The 20,681-nt window shown below is 42.5% G+C and overlaps 1 protein-coding gene across 2 annotated transcripts; it reads left to right on the top strand.

Annotated features, from left to right (window-relative positions):
* TOMM34 (translocase of outer mitochondrial membrane 34) lies at positions 1–20,558 on the top strand. Of its 2 annotated transcripts, none has more exons than XM_089513941.1 (7): positions 1–225; positions 5,096–5,195; positions 7,462–7,533; positions 13,030–13,178; positions 14,126–14,273; positions 15,937–16,063; positions 18,877–20,558. In XM_089513941.1, the coding sequence occupies exons 1-7, from the start codon at positions 105–107 to the stop codon at positions 18,979–18,981; spliced, it is 822 nt and encodes a 273-aa protein (XP_089370067.1). In that variant the 5' UTR covers positions 1–104; the 3' UTR covers positions 18,982–20,558. The 2 variants fall into 2 exon arrangements, with proteins under 2 accessions (XP_089370067.1, XP_089370066.1); XM_089513940.1 differs by having other exon boundaries at positions 2–225; positions 7,462–7,614.
* Positions 20,559–20,681: the final 123 nt, after the last annotated feature.

The following is a 20,681-nucleotide window of genomic DNA, read 5'->3' as shown; positions in this document are numbered from 1 at the left end:
AGGAGGAGCCGGAGGAGCGTCCGCCCCTCTTTCCAGCCGAGTCTGGAGGCCAGAGAGAGCGAGAAGGTCCCTTCTTCTTCTTCTTCTTCTTCTCCGGCCTCTCCATGGCTCCGGCCTCCCAGGCGTCGTCCCTGAAGGAAGCCGGGAACCAGCAGTTCCGCAACGGACAGTACAGCCAGGCGGCCGCGCTCTACGGCCGGGCCTTGGAGTTACTGGAAGCCGCAGGTACAGCCCCAGCCCAGGCCCAGGAGGAGAAGGGGAGCCGGGAGGGATCTCCTTAGGTCCAGAACACGCTGCAGACTTGGCCCTAGACCGGCTCAGTCCTGGCCCTCCTCCTCTCCTCAAAAAGCCTACATCTACACCACAGGGATAATCCGGTTTGACACCGCTTTAAAATGGCCATGGCTCCTTGCTGGGGGTTGCAGTCTGTGGTGGCACCGGAGGAGTCTAAAGACCTCACAAAACTACAGATCCCAGAATTCCACAGCCCTGAGCCTTGGCAGTTAAAGCGGTGTCAAACTGCTTTAATTCTGCAGCCCAGGTGAGTCCTTAGATTTCCTTAGAGGCACACTGTGTTATGTTCCTTACAAACTCTGGCCTTGTCAGTCTTTGCTGCTCCTTCTCCAACGGCTGTGTTTTCTTTTTAGTGTCTCACTTTACAGTTTGCAAAGCCCCGAAAGGCCAGGGTGAAGTCCAAGGCTTCCACAGCCGGCATCCATAGCTCTTTGTGGGCTTGTTGGCCAATATGGCCATGTTCTAGAATAGCTTGTTTCTGACATTGCGCCAGCCTCTGTGGTTGGCATCGAAGGCCTTTGTGGCGCTCTCTAAACAGCTCTCAAGGAGCATCAAGGAAGACCACAAGATCTGGATCACAAGGGGAATCTCCGCAGGGGAGAAGCCTGGATTTGGGGTGTCAGGGGTTGCATACCAGCCTGGGTTAAGTTCCAAGTGTGAAGCTTTACACTTGACTACCAGCCTCTTCTGTTGAAAGGATTTCACTCTGGCTATGAAAGGCTTCTAGAGATTTCATAGCATCATAAGAGTTAAAAGAGACCCCAAGGGCCATCCAGTCCAACCCCATTCTGCCATGCAGGAACTCACAATCAAAGCACCTGTGGCAGATGGCCATCCTGCGTCTGTTTAAAAACCTCCAAAGGAGGAGACTACACCACATTCTCAGGCAGCATATTCCATTCTCCAACACCTCTTACTATCAAAACATTCTTCCTAATGTTGAGGTGGAATCACTTTTCCTGGAGCTTGCATCCATTGTTCCAGGTCCTATTCTCTGGAGCAGCAGAAAACAAGCTTGCTCCAGCCTCAATATGACATCTTTTCTTTAAACAGGGCCTTAACCTTCTTTTATCCAGGCTAAACATATCCAGCTCCCTAAGTCTCTCCTCACAGGGCATGGTTTCCAAACCTTTCACCATTTTGTTTGCTCTCCTGTGGACATGCTCCAGCTTCTGAACATCCTTTTTGAAATGTGGTGCCCACAGCTGAACAGGTGAAGCCTGACCAAAGCAGCATACAGTGGTACTATTACTTCCCTTGATCAAGACTATACTTCTGTTGATACAGTCTAGAATCGCATTGGCCTTTTTAGCTGCCGCATCACTCTGTTGATTCATGTTCAATTTGTGGTCTACTAAGACTCCTAGATCTTTTTCACATGTCAAGCCATCTTATATCTATGCATTTCATTTTTTCTGCCTAAGTGCAGTACCTTACATTTCTCCCTGTTGAAATTCATTTTGTTATTAGTTTTGACCCAGCTTTCTAGTCTATTAAGGCCATTTTGAATTTTGATCCTCTCCTTAGGGTATTTGCCACTCCTAATTTGGTGTCATCTGCAAATCTGAACATCATGCCCTCTATTCCTTTATCCAAGTCATTGACAAAGATGTTGAATCTAGGCCCAGGACAGAACCCTGTGGCATTCCACTGGTCACTTCTCTCCAGGATGAAAAAACCAGTTGCAATAGATATGAACGGGATGGAGCATTCACTTGACTTAATACTGCATAGATTCACTATATCTCAACCAAGGATTTCCCAGATAAAGTCAAATATATATATAGAGAGAGAGAGAAAGAGAGATCTTGTAGCACCTTTGAGACTAACTGAAGGAAACAAGTTGGCAGCATGAACTTCCATACACTAAAGTCTGCACATGGACCATAAGCATCTGAGGAAATAGACTTTTGTCTACGAAAGCTCATGCTATCAACTTCTTTCTTTCTCTTAGTCTCAAAGGTGCACAAAATCTCTCTATATCTCCGATTCTACAGACTAACATTGTTTTTATATTGACACTTCTAGAATTACACTTGTCCCTTGGCATTTGTGGTCTTGACATTCATGTCCCTCGGTCTTTTGCAAATGGCAAGCACTAAGGGACAAAAATGGAGTACGTGGCCATTCAAGCCAATGGGGCTTGAATAGTTGCGATTTTTCATTTTAACGAGTGGGGGGCAGAATGGATCCCCCCCAAAAAAGAGAGGCAACTGTAATAGAATTAATCCTTAGACACCACAAAGCCTTTGTGTGTTGATGAAGAAGACCTTGTGTTACAGGACCAGATTGTGACTTGAGGACTATCAATTGTAAATGCCCAAGTACATCCCAGAAGGATGCCCTTAACTCTCCACATATGTAGGTACCTAGAATATTTTAAAACAGTACCTGATGGCAGAATATAAAAACTCCATCCCATCAGCTGGTTTGGGGTGCTCTGTGCTTTTCCCCAGCTTCTCAGGTAGAGCAGAGGTGTGTTATGATCCTCTGGATTAATCTGGAATAGCATATTTTGTCACACTACATATTCCTGGAGGTGGTAACCCATAGAGTACATATACCAAATGTGGCAGGTTGCAATGGGTGTACAAGTAGGAGATTTAGGTCTTCATAATGGCTTGGTCTTAAAGTTACTGATAGCCTCTGAAACCTCCTCTACAGCCATAGACTTATTATGTCAGCAAGCATTCTGCTGCAGTAAGTGTGTCACAATGAGGGAGCTTGGGTTACTGACAGAAAAGAGTCAGGTCTGATAGGAGCCAGACAGCCTACTTGAAGGACTGTCAGTTTCGTTTCTTTTGTACTGCTCTTACTCAGTATGACTATAGCTCATTTAACTGCTTTCTGTTTCGTTTCTGCCTTCTTGAATTCCTTCTGGGTTTAAGGTGAGAGAAGGTCTTTTAACTGATTTCTGCCTTTGACCTATTTCCTCCTACATTCTTTGCAGCTTCTGAATTACTTTGGATACAAATAGTGGCAGACTTCTGATTGAAGAGCACAAAACATCCTGAAATGGGGGTCCCAGCATTGGGCCCCAGACTTTTTTAAAAAGGCATGTCTGTGCCTTTATGGAATGATGTCTACTGTGTTGGTCTTTATGTAATTGCCAATGTCTATTATATAGGACAAGGATGCTTAATAATGATTTAATGTTCACTTTTAACTGGGCACTAGAAAAGCTTTTTTTAAAAAGCACATGATGGCTTTCCCTCAGTGGTTTGGGCATCACATAGCCTCTGAGTTATATTTTTGATAATATTTTTTCTTACTTAAGTATCAATACAAACATATTGCCTTGTTAGTCTGTAGAATCAGTAGGTAGATAGAACTTTTAGCACCTTTGATACTAACTAAAGAGTATTAATAGTTGAGTATCAATAGTTGATATAAAAGTACATATGTTAGCTGCCTGTCAAGGATGACAGGCAAAGGGATGGCATACTGAGGCACTGGTTTATCCAAGTTTAGTTTTAAAAATATATAGGAGCAGCAATTGAGTCCCTGATGACATGTGTTTTGAGTGGAATATGGCAAACATTACATACACATGTACTTTTCATTTTTGATAGATAGCATGCATATCCTGTTCTTCAGCTGAAATTTACTAATAGGGATGACCTCAGGTACATCCAGGAAGGTGTGAGAGTTGCTAGCCCTATTTGGTTCTCCATCTGACTATGCATGGAGCAAAAACTGGAGAAAGAGACAGGAGCATGCACATAAGTGCCACCCCTTCCAATGTCTGTAAACGCATCCAGCAAAATACAGTTACAAATCCCTCTTGAAGATTTTATGCTCAGTAAATGAAGGTCTAACTTACATTGAGGGGTTCAGATGGGACTTAAGTACCATCCAACCAGTTCAGATGAATGTGTTCAAATGAATGTCTGAACGGTTTTAGTGTGCTACACTGGGTTGGACTGAATTTTAGAAAGTAAGAATTTACATTATACAGAGTCAAACCGTTGGTCCATCTAGCTTGTATTTTCTGGTCAGTCTCTTGTAATACTCTGGATTTCAGACAGATGCCAGATATAGAATCTGCATGTAAAATATATGCACTTCCATTAATATCTGGCCATTCCCTGAATTCCTCTTATGTTCCCTCTGGGTAAATTTGGGACTGCCTACCTACCTCACTGTGCTGCTTGGTGATGAAATGGTTGGCAGGGGAGGGAGACAATGAACAACTTCTTTAAACTCCTAGAATGAAAGCTAGCATAATACAGTCACCCCTCCTTTTTCTGGATCCTTTCATGAAAACAGAGTTTCACCTATATTCAAGCCCCATTGGCTTGAATATAGGGGCGGGTATGTGCTGGTGCACGATGCAAACACACACCCCATTCATTCTCCCTCTGTTTGTCCTTCACGCATAAGCAAGGGACACGGATCCAAAGACTGTGAGAATGGAGGGAGGCCTGTAATATAATAAGAACAGGAACAGGAGTGCAGATTTAGGACAGTACAAGAATAGGGAGAGAGCAGCTTACAAAACAGGTTCAAATTAGGAATGTTTTTGACAAGCTTGGATTCTTGAAAAAGTGTATTCTTTTGTAGGAATAAAATGAACATTAATCTATCTATCTTAATTGTGTCATTAAGCCAGCCTATTTATTTTCCCCACTTAGGATCTCAATTTTCATAATAATTGTTAGACTTGAAGGTGGAAGTAGGCAGCAGAAAATACCACATAAAGAAAGTGGCTCCCAACCCCATTCTATCTTGCTAGTACCAATAATGCTTTCTCAACAATATTTTTGTATCTGACTTGATGACTGCTTGCCTTTATGCACAGGGGATGCAAATGCAGAAGAGAAAAGTGTTCTTTATTCCAATCGTGCTGCATGCTATTTGAAGGATGGGAACTGTAGTCTGTGCATTAAGGATTGTTCTGAGTAAGTAGCTGCTCTTTCAATCAGGTAACAAATTGTAAATTTTCCAGGCTCTGCAGCCATGCATGTGAAATATGGGCAGGGCTTACTGTTCAGAAGATGAAGGATTCCTTCCCAAGTCAGAAGAACCGAGGCACTTACACTGACTAGTAACATACCTCTCAATAGTTCCTTATCAGTGGGGAGGGGGATTGTGTTGTTATCTCTTCTGGCTAGAAGTAGGGATATATTCTGGTGAAGTTGCTAAAAGTACTTGAGGGCAAGATAAGACTGGCAGTCATAAGTAGAGGTGACTTAGCTCCAAAACACACTGCAGAAATAATTCAGTTTGAGACCACTTTAACTACCCTGGCTCAATGCTAGGGAGTTCTGAGAAGTGTATTTTTGTGGAACATTTAGCCTTCTCTGTCAAAGAGAGCTCTGGTGCCACAATAAACCACAATTCCCAGGGCAATTAGAGCGGTCTCAGACTGGATTATTTCTGCAGTGTGTTTTGGACCTTATTATCCCTAGCTAGTGGCAAGTATGATTACTGCTGTGGATTTCATGCAAGCAGGATTTCCTGCCCAAGGTTCAGCAGTATACAAACCTTGGCAGCTAAGCCAGAACCCTGCCTTTCTTTTTCAGCACAGTTCTGTGAATTTTTAGGGGCCATTGTGTTAACACTTACAATCCAGGTAAGCGTGTTGGATTGTACTTTTAGCTTTTAACCTACTGGCTTAAAATAGAAGTACAGTCAGCACTCCACATTTACAGTTTTGTCTTTTGTTGATTGGACTATTCACATTTTTGATTAATATGTTCTCTCTAGGAATCTCTGTGTCCTCCAGCATGATTGTTGTCAACTGTTGTCAAAGTCATGCTGGGGGAACTAGAGATTCCTAGAGAGAACACTTCTCTAGACATTTGTAGGTCCTCCAGCGCAATTTCATGGACACCTTCTGGCAGATCTGGACCACAGAATTGTCCTGGAGTTCCTAGAGATTCCTAGAAAGATATTCTCTCAGTTTTTTTATTTGCAGTTTTTCCACTTTCATGGGGGTCCTGTGCCCCTAACCCCAGTGAATGTAGAGGGTCCACTTTAGTGAGTGTAAAGAATGAGACCTAGCTTTAGAAATGTAGGAAATTATTTGTAACAGTGCAAGTCTTGTGCCATTGTAGCTGCATGACAGGAAAAGAGCTTTTATTTGTAATTGTTAGTGGAGAATAATTCTATCAGTTAAATGCTTTATTTCACAAAAACTGGAAAATGGGAAAAGACCATACAGTGTTATCTCGTTGCATGCAAAACCCATCTCTATAATAAACAGGATTTATTTCATTTTCATTGCTGTGTTTTTGTTTTCTTCTGTAATCTGTCAGCACCTTGCAAGCCCTTTTCAGAAAGGAAGGTAGCATGCACATATTTTAAATACTGTAGATACTTTGAAATATGGATGGAAATCTATCCAAGATCAGTTATTTTACATACGAAAAATTGAGTCATGGAAAGCTCTGATTTTACCACAAACCAGAGAATGTTTTACATTACAATGAAATGTAGGACAGTAACTGTTTCATGACAGAGCCAGCATGATGTAATGAGATTCTGGAAGACTAGGCTTTGAAAAACCATTGGGTGATCTTAGGCACGTTGCACGCTCTCAGCCTGTTTATTGCTCTGTGTTTTTGTTTTTCTGGGGGGGGGGGTTGTTTGCTTGTTTGTTTTAGGTTTTGTATTTGTCTTGTGTAGCTTTTTTTTTTTAGTATAACCAGTTTGCATGTGTGAAATTAGTATTTTGCTGTAGTTTATGGGAAGTAGAATATGTGATTTGGCAATTTGGGTTTGGACACCACTTCTGCTTTGTACTCAGTTTCTTGGTCAAGCTACTCTATGATTCTATAATTGTACTTGTCTCTTAAGTTTTACCAATTTGACTTCTGTGAAACAGATCTGGGAGTGGAATCATGGGTTCAAAGCAGCTTTTTTGTATTTTGGAGGCCAGACTCCTTCTTTGTCTCTTATTCAGGTTCTTGATCCAGTTAACTTTCCTTTGTACTTAGATGCTTCCCTTTTAGTAAACTATTGACCACATCCACCACAACAGCTTTTTTAATGACCAGTGCCAACAGTTAGAAACCACTGGTTTAGCCCATTAGAGATCAAAATTGTTAATCAGAAATTTGGATAAATGGGTCAACTCACTTTCACTGAGTTTTAGCATTGCAAATTCTGCTGCTTAACTTTAATGATCCAATGACTTTTTTCCCTTCCTTTCTGCTAATTTAGTGCCCTGGAGCTTGTCCCCTTTGCCTTCAAACCCCTGCTGAGGCGGGCAGCAGCCTATGAAGCTCTCGAGAGGTACAATTTAGCCTATGTGGACTACAAAACTGTATTACAGATTGATTGTTCTGTACAGGCTGCACATGATGGCGTCAATAGGTAATCCTTTGCTCTGTGCTTTCGTTTAATGCATAGAAATCCCTAAACTATATCAGAGGTCATTCTTACCATGTTTGGATGTATATGTAATGTACCTCTGGATAATTTATTGTAAGTGGCTTACAATGCTTGATAATTTAGGATGTCTTGTTTCTATTCCTGTTGGCTAGGTTTAGAAATGGGATATCTACACTTGAGGGGCATCATGGCTCTGATTCCCAATTAAAGACAAACTGTCTGTCTATCACATCCTGCTAGTGAGTTTCCAACCACAGCAGGCTATTCAATATTTCAATGAGGTGCTGCACCCACTCAGAAAGATAGATTTAAAGTGGGACTTAGGCAACTCGTCACCTACTGAGTGCTTTAGACTACAAATCCTATTATTCTGAAACATTAGTAATGCTGGCTGTGGCTTATGGGAGTTGTAATCAAGAACACCAGGCTGACACCAGGATGCCTCCCATAGTCTAAGCCATCTGGTGTTTTTGTCATTAGTTACAGTGGGAGGTCACTATTCTTTCCTATGCCTTCCAGTCACTTGAAAAAGGTTGATGCTAACTAAGGTTGTCATATTTTTAGGTTCCACTTCTGCTTTGGAGGGAAACTTGTCCTCTCCAGTGGAATTGTGGATCCCTGGTACTTATATGTGCCTGACAAATTGTTGGGTTGAGTGGCTCTCCCAAACCATGCATGTGAACTAACATGTAAATGACACCAGTATTCTCTCTTACAACTGCATGTCTGGTGGAGTTGATATAATAATATGGTAGTTGATGCAATAAGATGGCCAGACACTATTGTGTGAGTCCAAATCTGTACTTAGCACCACTGTCATCGAAATGAATCAAATTACCGTATATTCCGGTGTATAAGACGACCAGGCGTATAAGACGACCCCCAACTTTACAACTTAAAATAGAGTGTTTGGGATATACTCACTGTATAAGACCACCCCTCTCTTCCATGATAAGTCAGAAAGGAGCTGAAGGCACACAATAACAGTAGCAGCAGCGGCAGAGGAGAATGAGGGGGAAGGAGAAAAAAGGAAAAGGAGAAAAGAAAAGGAGGAGAAAGAAGAAGAAGAATAGGAAAAAGAGGAAAAAAGAAGAGGAGGAAGAGGGAAAGAAGAAGCGGAGGAGGAAGAGGAAGAGGGGAAGAAGAGGAGGAGGTGGAGAAAGAATAAAAGTAAGAGGGGAAGAAAAAGAAGAGGGGGAGAAGAGGAGGAGGAGGAGAAAGAAGAAGAGGAAGAGGGGAAGAAAAAGAAGAAGGGGAGGAGGAGAAGAAGAAAAAGAAGAGGGAAAGAGGAGGAGAAAGAGGAAGGCCCAAGCTAGCTGGCTGCCTTCTCCTGAGTCAGGGGAGCTGCAAGCTCTCTTTAGGACTCAACCAGCTGGCTTGGCCTTGTGATAATGTCCCTAGAGTTGGAAGAGACCCCAAGGGCCATCCAGTCCAACCCCCTTCTTTTGCCATGCAGGAAATCACAATCAAAGCATCCCTGACAGATGGCCATCCAGCCTCTGCTTAAAGACCTCCAAAGAAGGAGACTCCAGTACACTCCAAGGAAGGAGTGTGTTCTACTTTTGAAATAACAGCATACACAACATTATTTCACCCGCCTCAGCAATTCCTCCTGCCCTTCTTCTTGGTGCATCTACAATGTAGAATTAATGCAGTTTGACGCCACTTTAAGAGCCGCTGCTCCATCCTATTGGAATCCTAGGATTTGTAGTTTTATAAGGTCTTTTGCCTTCTTTGTCCAAAGAATGGGGGGGGGGGGGGAGGGCTGCTCCAAACTACAAATCCTATGCTTCTGTGTGGATGGAGCCATGACAATTAAAGTGGATGGCACATTCTACTTCTACGGTGTAGATACACCATGAGAGGCATGTGAGAAAGAAAGAAAGAAAGAAAGAAAGAAAGAAAGAAAGAAAGCCTCCAGCCAGACTCCTAAGGAGCAGCCTGGCAGGTTTCTCTGCGTGCCAAGAGTTGTTGTTTTTCTTTTTCTCTCCAGTTAGCCAAAGAAAAGAAACAAAGGTCCAAACACAGCAGCAATAGTCCAGTTTGAGAGCACTTTAACTGCCCTGACCCAGTGCTAGAGAATCCTGGGAACTGGAGTTTATTGTGGCACCAGAGCTCTCTGACAGAGAAGGCTCAATCTCTCACAAAACTACATTTCCCAGAATTCCCTAGCACTGAGCCAGAGCAGTTAATGCAGTCTCAGATTGGATTATTGCTGCAGTGTGTTTTTGCCTGGCAACATAAAGTGGGTCCTTCCTTCCCAACTGACTCCGGAGCTCTTTCTTTCCCCAAACAAGGCTCCATCCTACACAAGGGAAGGGAAGAGGAGAAGGAGAGGCAGATTGTGGGAAACCCTCTGCTCCTTCTCTTGGGAAGGACTGAGCCAGGTCAGGAGGGAAGGTAGAAAGACCTCCTGCCATCCCTCCCCAGAGAGGAATGCCACCGCCCGGGAAAAGGAGGACAGGAGGAGGGGGAGGGAGCAAGGAAGGAAGGGAACAGGGACGTAGCTAGGATTTTAGGAAGGGGGGGGGGTCCAGACTAAGTGCCACCATTATAATGGGGCTTGAGTGCGGCGGCGCACCAGCACACACCATTCATTTTTCTAATGGAAGGGGGGGGGTCCGGACCCCCAGAACCCCCCCCCCCCCCGGCTACGTCCCTGAAAGGAAGAGAAGAAAAGGAGGGAAAAGGGAAGGAAGGAGGGAGGGAGTCTGGGAGAGAAGGAAGGAGGGAAAAAAGAAAGGGAGGGAAGGAAGGAAATGGTGAAGAAAGAGAGAGAAACCTAGGAAGGGGAAGGAAGAAGGGAGGAAAGGAAAGGGTGAAGGAAGGAAAGAAGGAGATGAAAGAAGAAAGGGGAGGAAGGGAAGGGAAGGGACACACCATGCGGAAGGCTTGCTGCTGTGGGCTCTCTTTAGGACCCACCGGCAGGCTTGGCTTTTTTTTTTTCCGGCGCACAAGATGACCCCCGACTTTGGGGAAGATTTTCCTGGGCTAAAAAGTAGTTTTGTACGCCGGAAAATACGGTAACACTGGCAGCAACTGATTTTTAAATTGTGATTTTAAATGATGAATTTTATGTGTGGATTGTTTTAAAATGTCTATGTCTTATTTGTCCTTTTAAACTGTTGTATGTTTTAATTAATATGTTCTAAATGTAGAACAGTATAACTTTAGAACTGTGTGTCCAATTTTAATGTAGTTTTTGTGGTACATTCTGGTTATACCAAACAAGGTTGCTCATCAAAGTTTTTCTTGAAATCTTGGACATATATAAAGGGTATGTACTGTAAGCCATTTTGTTCTCTTTTGTGTTTAAAGAAAATTGAAATGGATAATTTATACTGTGTTGACCACATTCATACATTTAACTTGATAGCTTTGAGACATGAATTATAGTGGGTTTATCTATAGTTTCCCAAAGGGCTACTGCATTTCAAAGTTGTCAGCAACCTTTCTTTGTGTAAACTAAGTGTATCCTGAAAATTGTTAGGATTAAATTAACCAATCTTGATTTACACAGGTACATAATTTTACTTACATGGATTTGATAAAGCGTGGAATGGAGTCAAGGGCAGAAAAACAGAGAAACATGGACTTATTTTAGACAGTTATAGCAACAAAAAGAATGATTTGATTTTTGACTGTGTCTGCTAGGTAACTTCACTCCAGACTCTTTTTCTTCATACAACATAAATGTTAGACTTTTTCCTGGTGTCATTTATCAAATTTGACAGCATGTATTACTGTTGTTGTTAATATGATATTAACTTCTATCTCGCCTTTACCCCAGTTTGGAACTCAAAGTGGCTTAGAACAGATTGAAAACACATAGTTAAAAATTCACAAATGTTACCATGAGATTCAAAAAATTAAAATCAGATTAAAATATACATCATTAAACACATACACACACACACATTGCACAACAATAATTCAAAAGATCCAGCACATTTTTTAGGTAAGACTGGCCTTATGCAGTCTCTCATCAAATTTGCATTGGAACAGAAAGATTGTACAGAAAGATTCTATACTTGCCTGTGAAAAGGAAGCAGGGAGGATGCCAGTCTTACTTCTTTGGGGGCAACTACTGAGAAGGCCCCCTTCTCTGTACACCACAGATGTAGCTGTGAGGGTGGTGGGGCAGAGAGAAGAGCGTCCTCAGTAGATCTTAAATCACATGCTGGTTCATAAGGGAAAATACAGTCCTTCAGATATCCGGACCTTAGCTGTATATGGCTATATAGGTCAAAAGGCAGCACTTTGTGCCCAGAAACAGAGCAGCATCCAGTGGAGCTGGCTTGAGAAAAATGAAAGATTTAAGGTGAACCAGTTCAATACTGGAAACTGTCCGTGTATCCACACTACACAATTATATCAGTTTCACCTATTTAATTTTCCTGGCTCTGTGCTATGGAATCCTGGAATTTGTGGTTTTGTGAGATACAGAGATTTCTCTGCCAGAGAGTTGTAATGTTGTAGCCCAGGGGAGGGCAGAAGAGAAGTCTAAGCCACCAAACTACAAATCCCAGGATTCCATAGCATGGAACCATGGCAGTTAAAGTGGAATAAAAGTGCTGCAGTTGTATAGTGTAAACAAATCCTTTATTGTTCAGTTTATCTATCAGCAAATCCTAACTAGCCAGACAAAAATTATTACTGTGACCCCATCTTCTGCCAGAGCAAGGGGATAACATTTTTTTTTTTTTTTTGCTCTTATGCTAAATAGGAAGACAAGCACAAATGTGGATGGGTGGGTCCCTGTTTTCCTTCACAGCTCAGCATGTGTTTAGGAGCTCTTCCCTGTTGCACTGTTTCTGATGGTTAAAAAGCAGAATTCTCATGGTTTTCCATGTACCCCCAAGGTCCAATGGAAACACTATAGACAACCCTTGCCATTCTCCTTTACTTATGATAGCAGAAGAGAGTGACCTTTTGCTTCTCTAGCCACAAAAGGATGTGAGATCACTGTGATTTTATGCTTCTGCTGTAGTTCCAAAATAAAAATAAATAAATAAAATAGTTGCTAGAAGTGGCCCAGTAAGTTTATTAATTGATCTTTGGCCCAGTGAACAGTGTAAGGGACACTGCAGGCAACTGTTTCAGCACAGACAGATCCCTTGATGGTACAATGAATGTATAGGTCCATGAGGTTGGTACACATAACTAGTGGGATTAGTACAAGATATATAGCTGCCAGGGATGCTTCCCTTAGTAAACATAAGGAGACCTTAGAAGAAACATCTGTCTATCCCAAGTCACATTTTGAGCCATACTTCTCTGTCCCGTCACACTAGAAATAGCCAGAGAAACAGGGGTCATCACCCCCTCAGCTAACTATCTCTTTTTGAAAAAGTAATCCTCAGGAATTGGCTAAATTTAATAGATCTTCTTTTTTAGAATGACCAAGGCTTTATTGGACAAAGATGGCCTTCAGTGGCGCCAGAAGCTACCACCAATCCCAACTGTTCCTGTTTCTGCTCAGAAAAAGTGGGAGCCACCTCCTGCTGGAAACAAAGTGAATGATACTGCACCTGTAACAAATCAAGGTGAGTAGTTCTGATGCTGTTACGGGATAAGAACAAAAAACAGGGCATCCAAAACCTTACATTATCAGCATACCGGAAGCTGTAGTTGGTTGATTTTCATTGTTGCCCAGGCTGAATGGGGAACCACATGGTGTTGCCTTTATAGTATTGACCAATCCTCCCATTCCTTCCTACCTGAAACCCATGATACTTTACTTTCAGCTTGTTTCCTTAATATGTTTGGAATTTTGTCTTCTAACTTCTTTTTTTAAAAAATTCTAGTCCTGTTTGAAGTATCCAAGCCAACCATAAGTCCCAGGGGAAGAAATGTTCAGTGTTTCTATGCCCAAAACAGTCCCTGTCCCCATTTCAAAAAGAAGCAGTATTGTTTTGCATGGAGAAAAGGTGTTTCTTTGAACAAAGCCCATAATTTTTCATGTAAAAAAGCCAAGTGTACTTCTCCATAGAATAATTACCCAAAACATTTTGGGTTGTGTAAATACTGAATAAAAGCAGTGCCAGATTCTCACTTCCATATTATTCTTTCCAATCAGCTTTCTTGTGTGTTAGGAAACTAATTTTGAAGCTAGAAAATGAATAGCTACAGTTATTTTCATCCCTAGTACAGGTGTGAGAGATTACACTAGAATTCTTTTTATTCTTTTCACAAATCCTGAGATTCTCTGCTGCTGCTTCATAATGGAAATAGATGGGCTGTTCTGGTGTCATAGGGTTGCTGAATGGTATTTGTCTCTTCAAACCCTGATAATGATTAGTGGAAATAGCTTGATTTTTTAAAAATGAAAAATAAGTGACATCATGAATTGCCTTTAATTGTTGTAATTTCATACTCTAGAATACCCAGTGCTAGATAGACTTTCATGGTATGCCCCGCTCCCATAACAAATGTGTTAATTTGCTGTTAGCATTTTTACATTGTTCTGTTTTTCTTGAATTATGAATTCCAGTGCCTACAGCTGCTACAATGAAGCAAGCAAATGCATTGAAACTAGAAGGAAATGAATTTGTAAAGAAGGGCAATTATAAAAAAGCTGTTGAAAAATACACACAGAGTTTAAAACTCCACAAGCTTGAATGTGCAACTTACACTAACAGGTAATGGTCATATAACTATGTGACATATAAGTTACCAACACCCCATACACCAGGAAATTAAATTCCATGCATAAGGGTGTCAGAATATTGGAGAACTTCATTGAATCCAGGTTTTATCTGTCCTTTAGTCCATAAAGCTACAGAAGAGTTTGTGGACATTTTAGTGATGATTTACCAGCTTGTTAGATGAAGGGAATGCTGTGGATATAGTATATCTTGATTTCAGTAAGGCTTTTGACAGGGTTCCCCATGACATTCTTGCAAACAAGCTTGTAAAATGTGGGCTAGACAACGTAACTGTTACATGGATTTGTAATTGGTTGACTGGCCAAACACAAAGGGTGCTCAACAATGGCTCCTTTTCATCCTGGAGAGAAGTGACCAATAGGGTCCCACAGGGTTCTGTCCTGGGCCCAGTGCTATTCAACATCTTTATCAGTGACTTGGATGACAGAATTGGGGGTATACGTATCAAATTTGCAGATAACACCAAATTAGGAGGAGTAGCTAATACCCCAGAGGACAGGATCAAAATTCAAAATGACCTGAATAGATTAGAAAGCTGGGCCAAAGCTAACAAAATGAAATTCAACACGGAGAAATGTAAGGTACTGCACTTAGGGCGGAAAAATGAAATGCACAGATATAGGATGGGCGACACCTGACTGAAAAAGACTATGAGTGAAAGGGATCTGGGAGTCCAAGTAGACCCCAAATTGAGCATGAGTCAACAGTGCGATACAGCAGCTAAAAAGGCCAATGCAATTTTAGGCTGCATCAATAAAGTATAGTGTCTAGATCAAGGGAAGTAATAGTGCCACTCTATTCTGCTCTGGTCAGGCCCCACCTGGAATATTGTGTCCAGTTCTGGGCACCACAATTTAAAAAGGATGTTGAGAAATTGGACGTGTCCAAAGGAGGGCGACTAAAATGGTGAAGGGTCTGGAAACCATGCCTTATGAGGAACAACTTAGGGAGCTGAGGATGTTTGGCCTGGAGAAAAGAAGGTTAAGGCGTGATATGATAGCCCTGTTTAAATACTTGAGTGGATGTCATATTGAGGAGGGAGCTAACTTGTTTTCTGCTGCCGAATAGACTAGGACCCAGAGCAATGGATGCAAGCTATTGGAAAAAAGATTCCACCTCAACATTAGGAGGAATTTCCTAACAGTTAGGGCTGTTTGACAGTGGAATAAACTCCCTCAGAGTGTAGTGGAGTCTCCTTACTTAGAGGTTTTTAAACAGAGGCTGGATGGCCATCTGTCATGGATGCTTTGATTGAGATTTCCTGCATGGCAGGGGGTTGGACTGGATGGCCCTTGCGGTCTCTTCCAACTATGATTCTATGTGCAACATGTTCATGCCTGTATCCTTTTATTCCTCCTTTGAATATACCTGCTTAAATGAGAGCTGGACACTGCCATTCAAAAAATAAGCAGGGAGTCTGCATTTATCTGCTTATGCTCTTACCCCCTTAAATCAAGCCAGAGAAAAGGAACCTCTAGCCCAAAGGCCAAATTTGACACACAGATGGTTCCATGACATGTTTTTCAAAATAAAATGGATCCTTTGCGCCACCATTCTTTTTAGTTTTTGAATGAGATAATTTCAATTCAGAATTGCTGTTTTCAAATTCATCTATTGCTTATTGTCTACATTCCAGGGCTCTTTGCTACCTGAATCTAAAGCAGTACAAGGAAGCAATTCAGGATTGCTCAGAAGCTCTTCAGATCGATCCAAAGAATGTCAAGGCATTTTACAGACGAGCACAAGCATACAAAGAACTTAAGGTAAGAAATACCCTAGAATTTTAGGTGCATGAGAGGTAGTGTATTGAAAGCATCCAATTCTTTAAGATTAATCTGGTTACTTACATTGTTTTTAATATGCAGAACACTTTACCAGTTGTGCTTTATTCTCATAGCACTATAAGGGAAGCCACACATTTTGCAGACAGAAAACAGAGTCTGAAAAAAATGTTTTATTGAAGTCCGTGTCTATTCAAACATTTAATCTGTTTGCAGAATCTCCCATTTAGAGAGCTTCTGCAAATGCACCACATCCTTCATTTTTCTTTTAATCAGACTGTTACTTAAAGCAGTTGTGTGATTACTGTAGGGAACAGGAAAAGGAGGTGTCTTTTTGGTCCGTTTGTGCTTCCAGTCCTCAGTTGTTATTTTTTGCACCGCAACAGCTGCCTTGCCAACTCTAAGGCATGTATTTTGTATTTCCAGTCTAATCTCCTTTCTTCCAGAAGCTGGAAAAGGAATTGACATTTGTAAGGGAGATCCTAAGAGCAGGGGTAGGCAACCTTTTTGAGCCGGGGGCCGGGTTTCTGTCCCTCAGACAACTGGGGGGCCGAAGCCGGGGGGTGGAGCTTCCACCCTCCGGGGGCAGTGCCACACACTGGGGGTGGAGCTTCCACCCTCCAGGGGCGGGGCCAGCGCTGGAGGCCTCGCCCTCTTTCCGGGCCCCTGATGGGCCCCAGGCCCTGTCAGGGGCCCGCAAAAAAGCCAACGGCGGGCACCAGCACTAGAGGCCTGGCCCTCTTTGCCAGACCTGCCACCCCCCATCTCACATTCATTCTCTTTTCTTCCTTCCTTTTCCTTCTTCCATCTCCTTTTCTCATTCTCCCACTTCCTTCCCTCACTCCCACTCTTTTTCCTTCCATCCGTCTCTCTCTTCCTCCCTTTTCCTTATTCTTCCCTTTCTATTTCCCTTTCACCTTCTTACTACCCTTCCATGCCTTTCTTCCTCCATTTCCTTTATTCCCCCTCTCTCACTCTCCCCTTTACTCTTTCTTTCTTTCCTTCCATTCATCTCTTTCTTCCTCCCTTTCCTTTATTTCCCCTTTCTTCCTTCCCTCCATTCCACCTCTTCCTTTATTTCCCTCTCCCTTTCTCTTCCCCTTTCCTTCTTCCTTCCCTCGCTCCTGTCTTCCTAGCTCCCTTCCCTTCTCCCCATCTCTCCCTCCACACCTCTTTCCTTCCTTCCTTCTTTCCCTTCCTGCTGGAGGCAGAGGTCCATCCCTTCTTCCTTCCCATCTCCCCTTCTCTTTCTCCTTCCTTCCTTCCCTATGTCTCCCTTCACATCCCCCTTTCCCTCATGTCTGTCTTCCTCCCTCCCTCCCCCATCTCTCCCTCCACACATCTTTCAATCCCTCTCGCCTTCATTTCCCCCTTCCTTTCTTCTTTATTCCTGGCTCTCTTCTCTTCATCTCTGCCTCCACACAGCTCTTTCTTTCTTTCTTTCTTTCTTTTCTTTCCATCCCTTCCACTCTCTCTCCTTCTTTTCATCTCTTTCCTTCTTTCCACCCATCTCTCTCTTCCTTTTCCTTCCCCCTCCCTTTCTCATTCTCCCCTTTCCCTCCCTCCCTCCACCTCTCTTCCTTCCTTTCTTTCCTTCCATCCGTCTCTCTCTTCCTTTTCCTCCCACCCTTCCTTTCTCATTCTCATTCTCCCTTCTCCCCATCTCTCCCTCCACACCTCTTTCTTTCCTTCCCTCCTTTCCACTCTCCTTCCTTCCTTCCATCTCTTCTTCTTTCCCTATCTTTCTCCCTTTCTTTCTCTCCCTTCCACTCTCTCTCCTTCCTTCCTTCCTATCCTCCCTTCCCTCACCTGCTGGAGGCAGAGGTCCAGGAAGGAGGAGGCCAGCGGCCCCCCCAAAGGCCTCGCCCGCTCGCGCAAGAGACCTTTGGCCTCTCGCGCGAGCAACCGGCGCCTTTGGCCTCTCGCGCGAGCAGCGACTCGCGCGAGAGGGAAGAGGCCAGTGGCCCCACCCGCTCGCGCGAGAGGGAGGACGCTGGCGCCCCCCCCAAGGCCGTGGTGCTGCCGCCGATTGCCGCCGCGGCAGCAGCACCGGGCGCGGGCCGGTCCCCTAGCCTTGGCGGGCCGCATGTGGCCCACAGGCCGGGGGTTGCCGACCCCTGTCCTAAGAGTGTTGGATCATCACCTAAGGAAGAGTGGGAGCAAGGACATAGACTTTTAGCAGCTGCAGGAAATTGTTGTGCTCTCTATCTAGTTGCTAGTGTGGGTTAACACATTAGAACATATCCCAATCCCCATTTTTTAAAACAAATAAATAGCAACCCCACAGTGTTAGTTTACAAAAGTGGACACCATACACAGGCAATTGTTATTGCCTGATAAGTTGAAAATGAGTGGCAGGGTGCAATTTGGCTTTGGGCAAAATTCTGGATTTACATAATGTTTGTGGGTTGGCATTAGAGGGCTCAGAAATTAAGACAGAATATTGCCTGAGATTAAACATGACAACCGAATAACTTACTGATGTGGCGTTACAAGCAGGGGTGGTAAAGGAAAGAGCAGAAGAAGTGGCCAGGTAGCCAAAGGCATTAAAATGTCTTTCAATCAAAGGACACTACGCTATTTATTTTTCTGTTGATTGAGGAGCCTCATTCTTCCAATTGTCCGTGTTCTTTATTTCTAAGAATTCTCTGTATTTTTATTGCTGTAACCCACCCGGATTCCTTGTGATTGGGCAGGCAATAAATAAATAAATTATTATTGTTATTATTATTATTAAGTCAGGCAAGAACTCTAACTGCTACCAGCACCCCACCTTATGTTTTTTCTATTTCCAGAACTACAAATCCAGCAAAGCAGATATCGCCAGCCTCTTGAAAATTGAACCAGAAAATAGTGCTGCTAAGAAGTTACTGCAAGAATTGAACAAACTCTTAAAATAAGGCTGGCTAAAAACTGTGTTGGTTTGAAAATATGTTTTTCCTGTTTTAAAAAAACAAAACACAGGGACCAGGCTGAATGCTGCTGCAGAATCCACCTTCCAGACCTGGTGATATCTTCCTGGTTCCATGCTTTATACAAGATGTTCATCCTTCCTCTTAAAGCCTTTTGAAAGTTCAGTGTGACTTCTTGAGATGTATAGCTTTCTAGCAAAATGGCTCCTGCACCTCTCTACATTAGAAAAAACTGCTGTTTCTAGTTGTTGGAAAATATCACTCTATCAGTCAGAGCAGCCCTTGTCAAACAAGCTATTTTGGATGTGTGTTTGCACAGAAGGAAGCCTTTGGTAGTGGTTGTGTATACATTTGATATCAGCACAGTGCAAACTAAAGGGTTGGGCTAGTAGTGACAGATGGAAGTTAAGAGTTTAAAAATAGTCTGCTTGCCTTAATTTTTTGTGCACTACACTCCAACAGAGCACTTGGTCTTCAGAAAATTACATAGGAATCTAAAGCTGCTTTTGTCTTTTACCAAAGAGTTTAGAACATTGTGTTATCCTTATTATGTGTGTACCTTTAGCACTCAATATTTTCAGTTTTTGTTGATTAGAGTAAGTTTCACTTGCCCTCAGTTTAAATACCTGTTATGTTTCTATATGCCTACTACCGCACAACATTTTCCTCCATTGTACATGTCAGAGTAATTATAGCTGGAAGTTCACATTGTGGAGGGTCAGAGCAGTGTAGGAGAAGAGTCCAAGGCATATATATGTCTTTGCAACAAAATACTTGTTCTTAGACTTAAATGTCACAAATAGCAGATGATAATTTATGTTGAGTTCTAGCACTTCAGACCATGATCCTCATTTGACTGTTTAACACACTTTCACTCTATAAAAGGAATAGGGATCTCAAGCAGTTGCAGTACTACAGTTACAACAGTCTTAGCCAATATAATTAATATTGAAAAATGAGGGGAATTGCAATCCAACTAAATCTGAAAGGCAATATGTTCCCAATCCTACTGTGGATAAATGGTAGGAGAGAATCCTGGTCTAGCATTCTCATTAATATGCTGGTTTTCTACATGTGCTCTATAATCGAGGAGCAATGAATTATAATTTCCACCTGCAGTCTGGTATAGCCCAAAGGTTGATTAACTCATGGTTACTCTTCTACAGCAACAACAAAAGATACAGCTTGCTTTTATTATTCTGCCCTCCACCATCCAATTTCCAGTTAAGTCACCCTGGAGGGAGCTTACTTCCCCCTCTTGCCTTTGAACTTCTGCTTTTAAGGAGTGCATGAAGCCTCTCAAGACAGGCCCACATTCTTGAGGATATTCACCAAGTTACTATTGTTAATGTTGCACTGGGGAATATAGTACAGAGCTGCTACCTGACTCTCCTCTCTCTGGGGAGTTTGAAAGGAGGGGAATGGCTATCAACAGATCTTTTATCAGTAAGTTTTCTTTCTTATACCCTCAGGACAAGGAATAAAGCTGGTTTCTTAAATGATAAATCAGTCTATTCTCTGGTTGTTAATTTGAACTTATAAAATAAAGTTTGCTTTTATTCCTATATAGGAGAAGTGTTTTGTGAAAGTGGGGAGATTGCCTGGTCAATTCAACATCAGTGTCCATAATATTCTTAGGAGCTAAGCCAGTTTTCAACAGGTAGTCAGTAAAGTGGTCCCCCTGTGGA

Source organism: Sceloporus occidentalis, unplaced genomic scaffold, assembly GCF_023333645.1.
Source record: "Sceloporus occidentalis isolate IW3139 unplaced genomic scaffold, rSceOcc1.0.p SCAF_3, whole genome shotgun sequence".
Taxonomy (NCBI): domain Eukaryota; kingdom Metazoa; phylum Chordata; class Lepidosauria; order Squamata; family Phrynosomatidae; genus Sceloporus; species Sceloporus occidentalis.
Note: the sequence above shows the minus strand (reverse complement) of the source record. Positions and strands in the feature narration are given on the sequence as shown.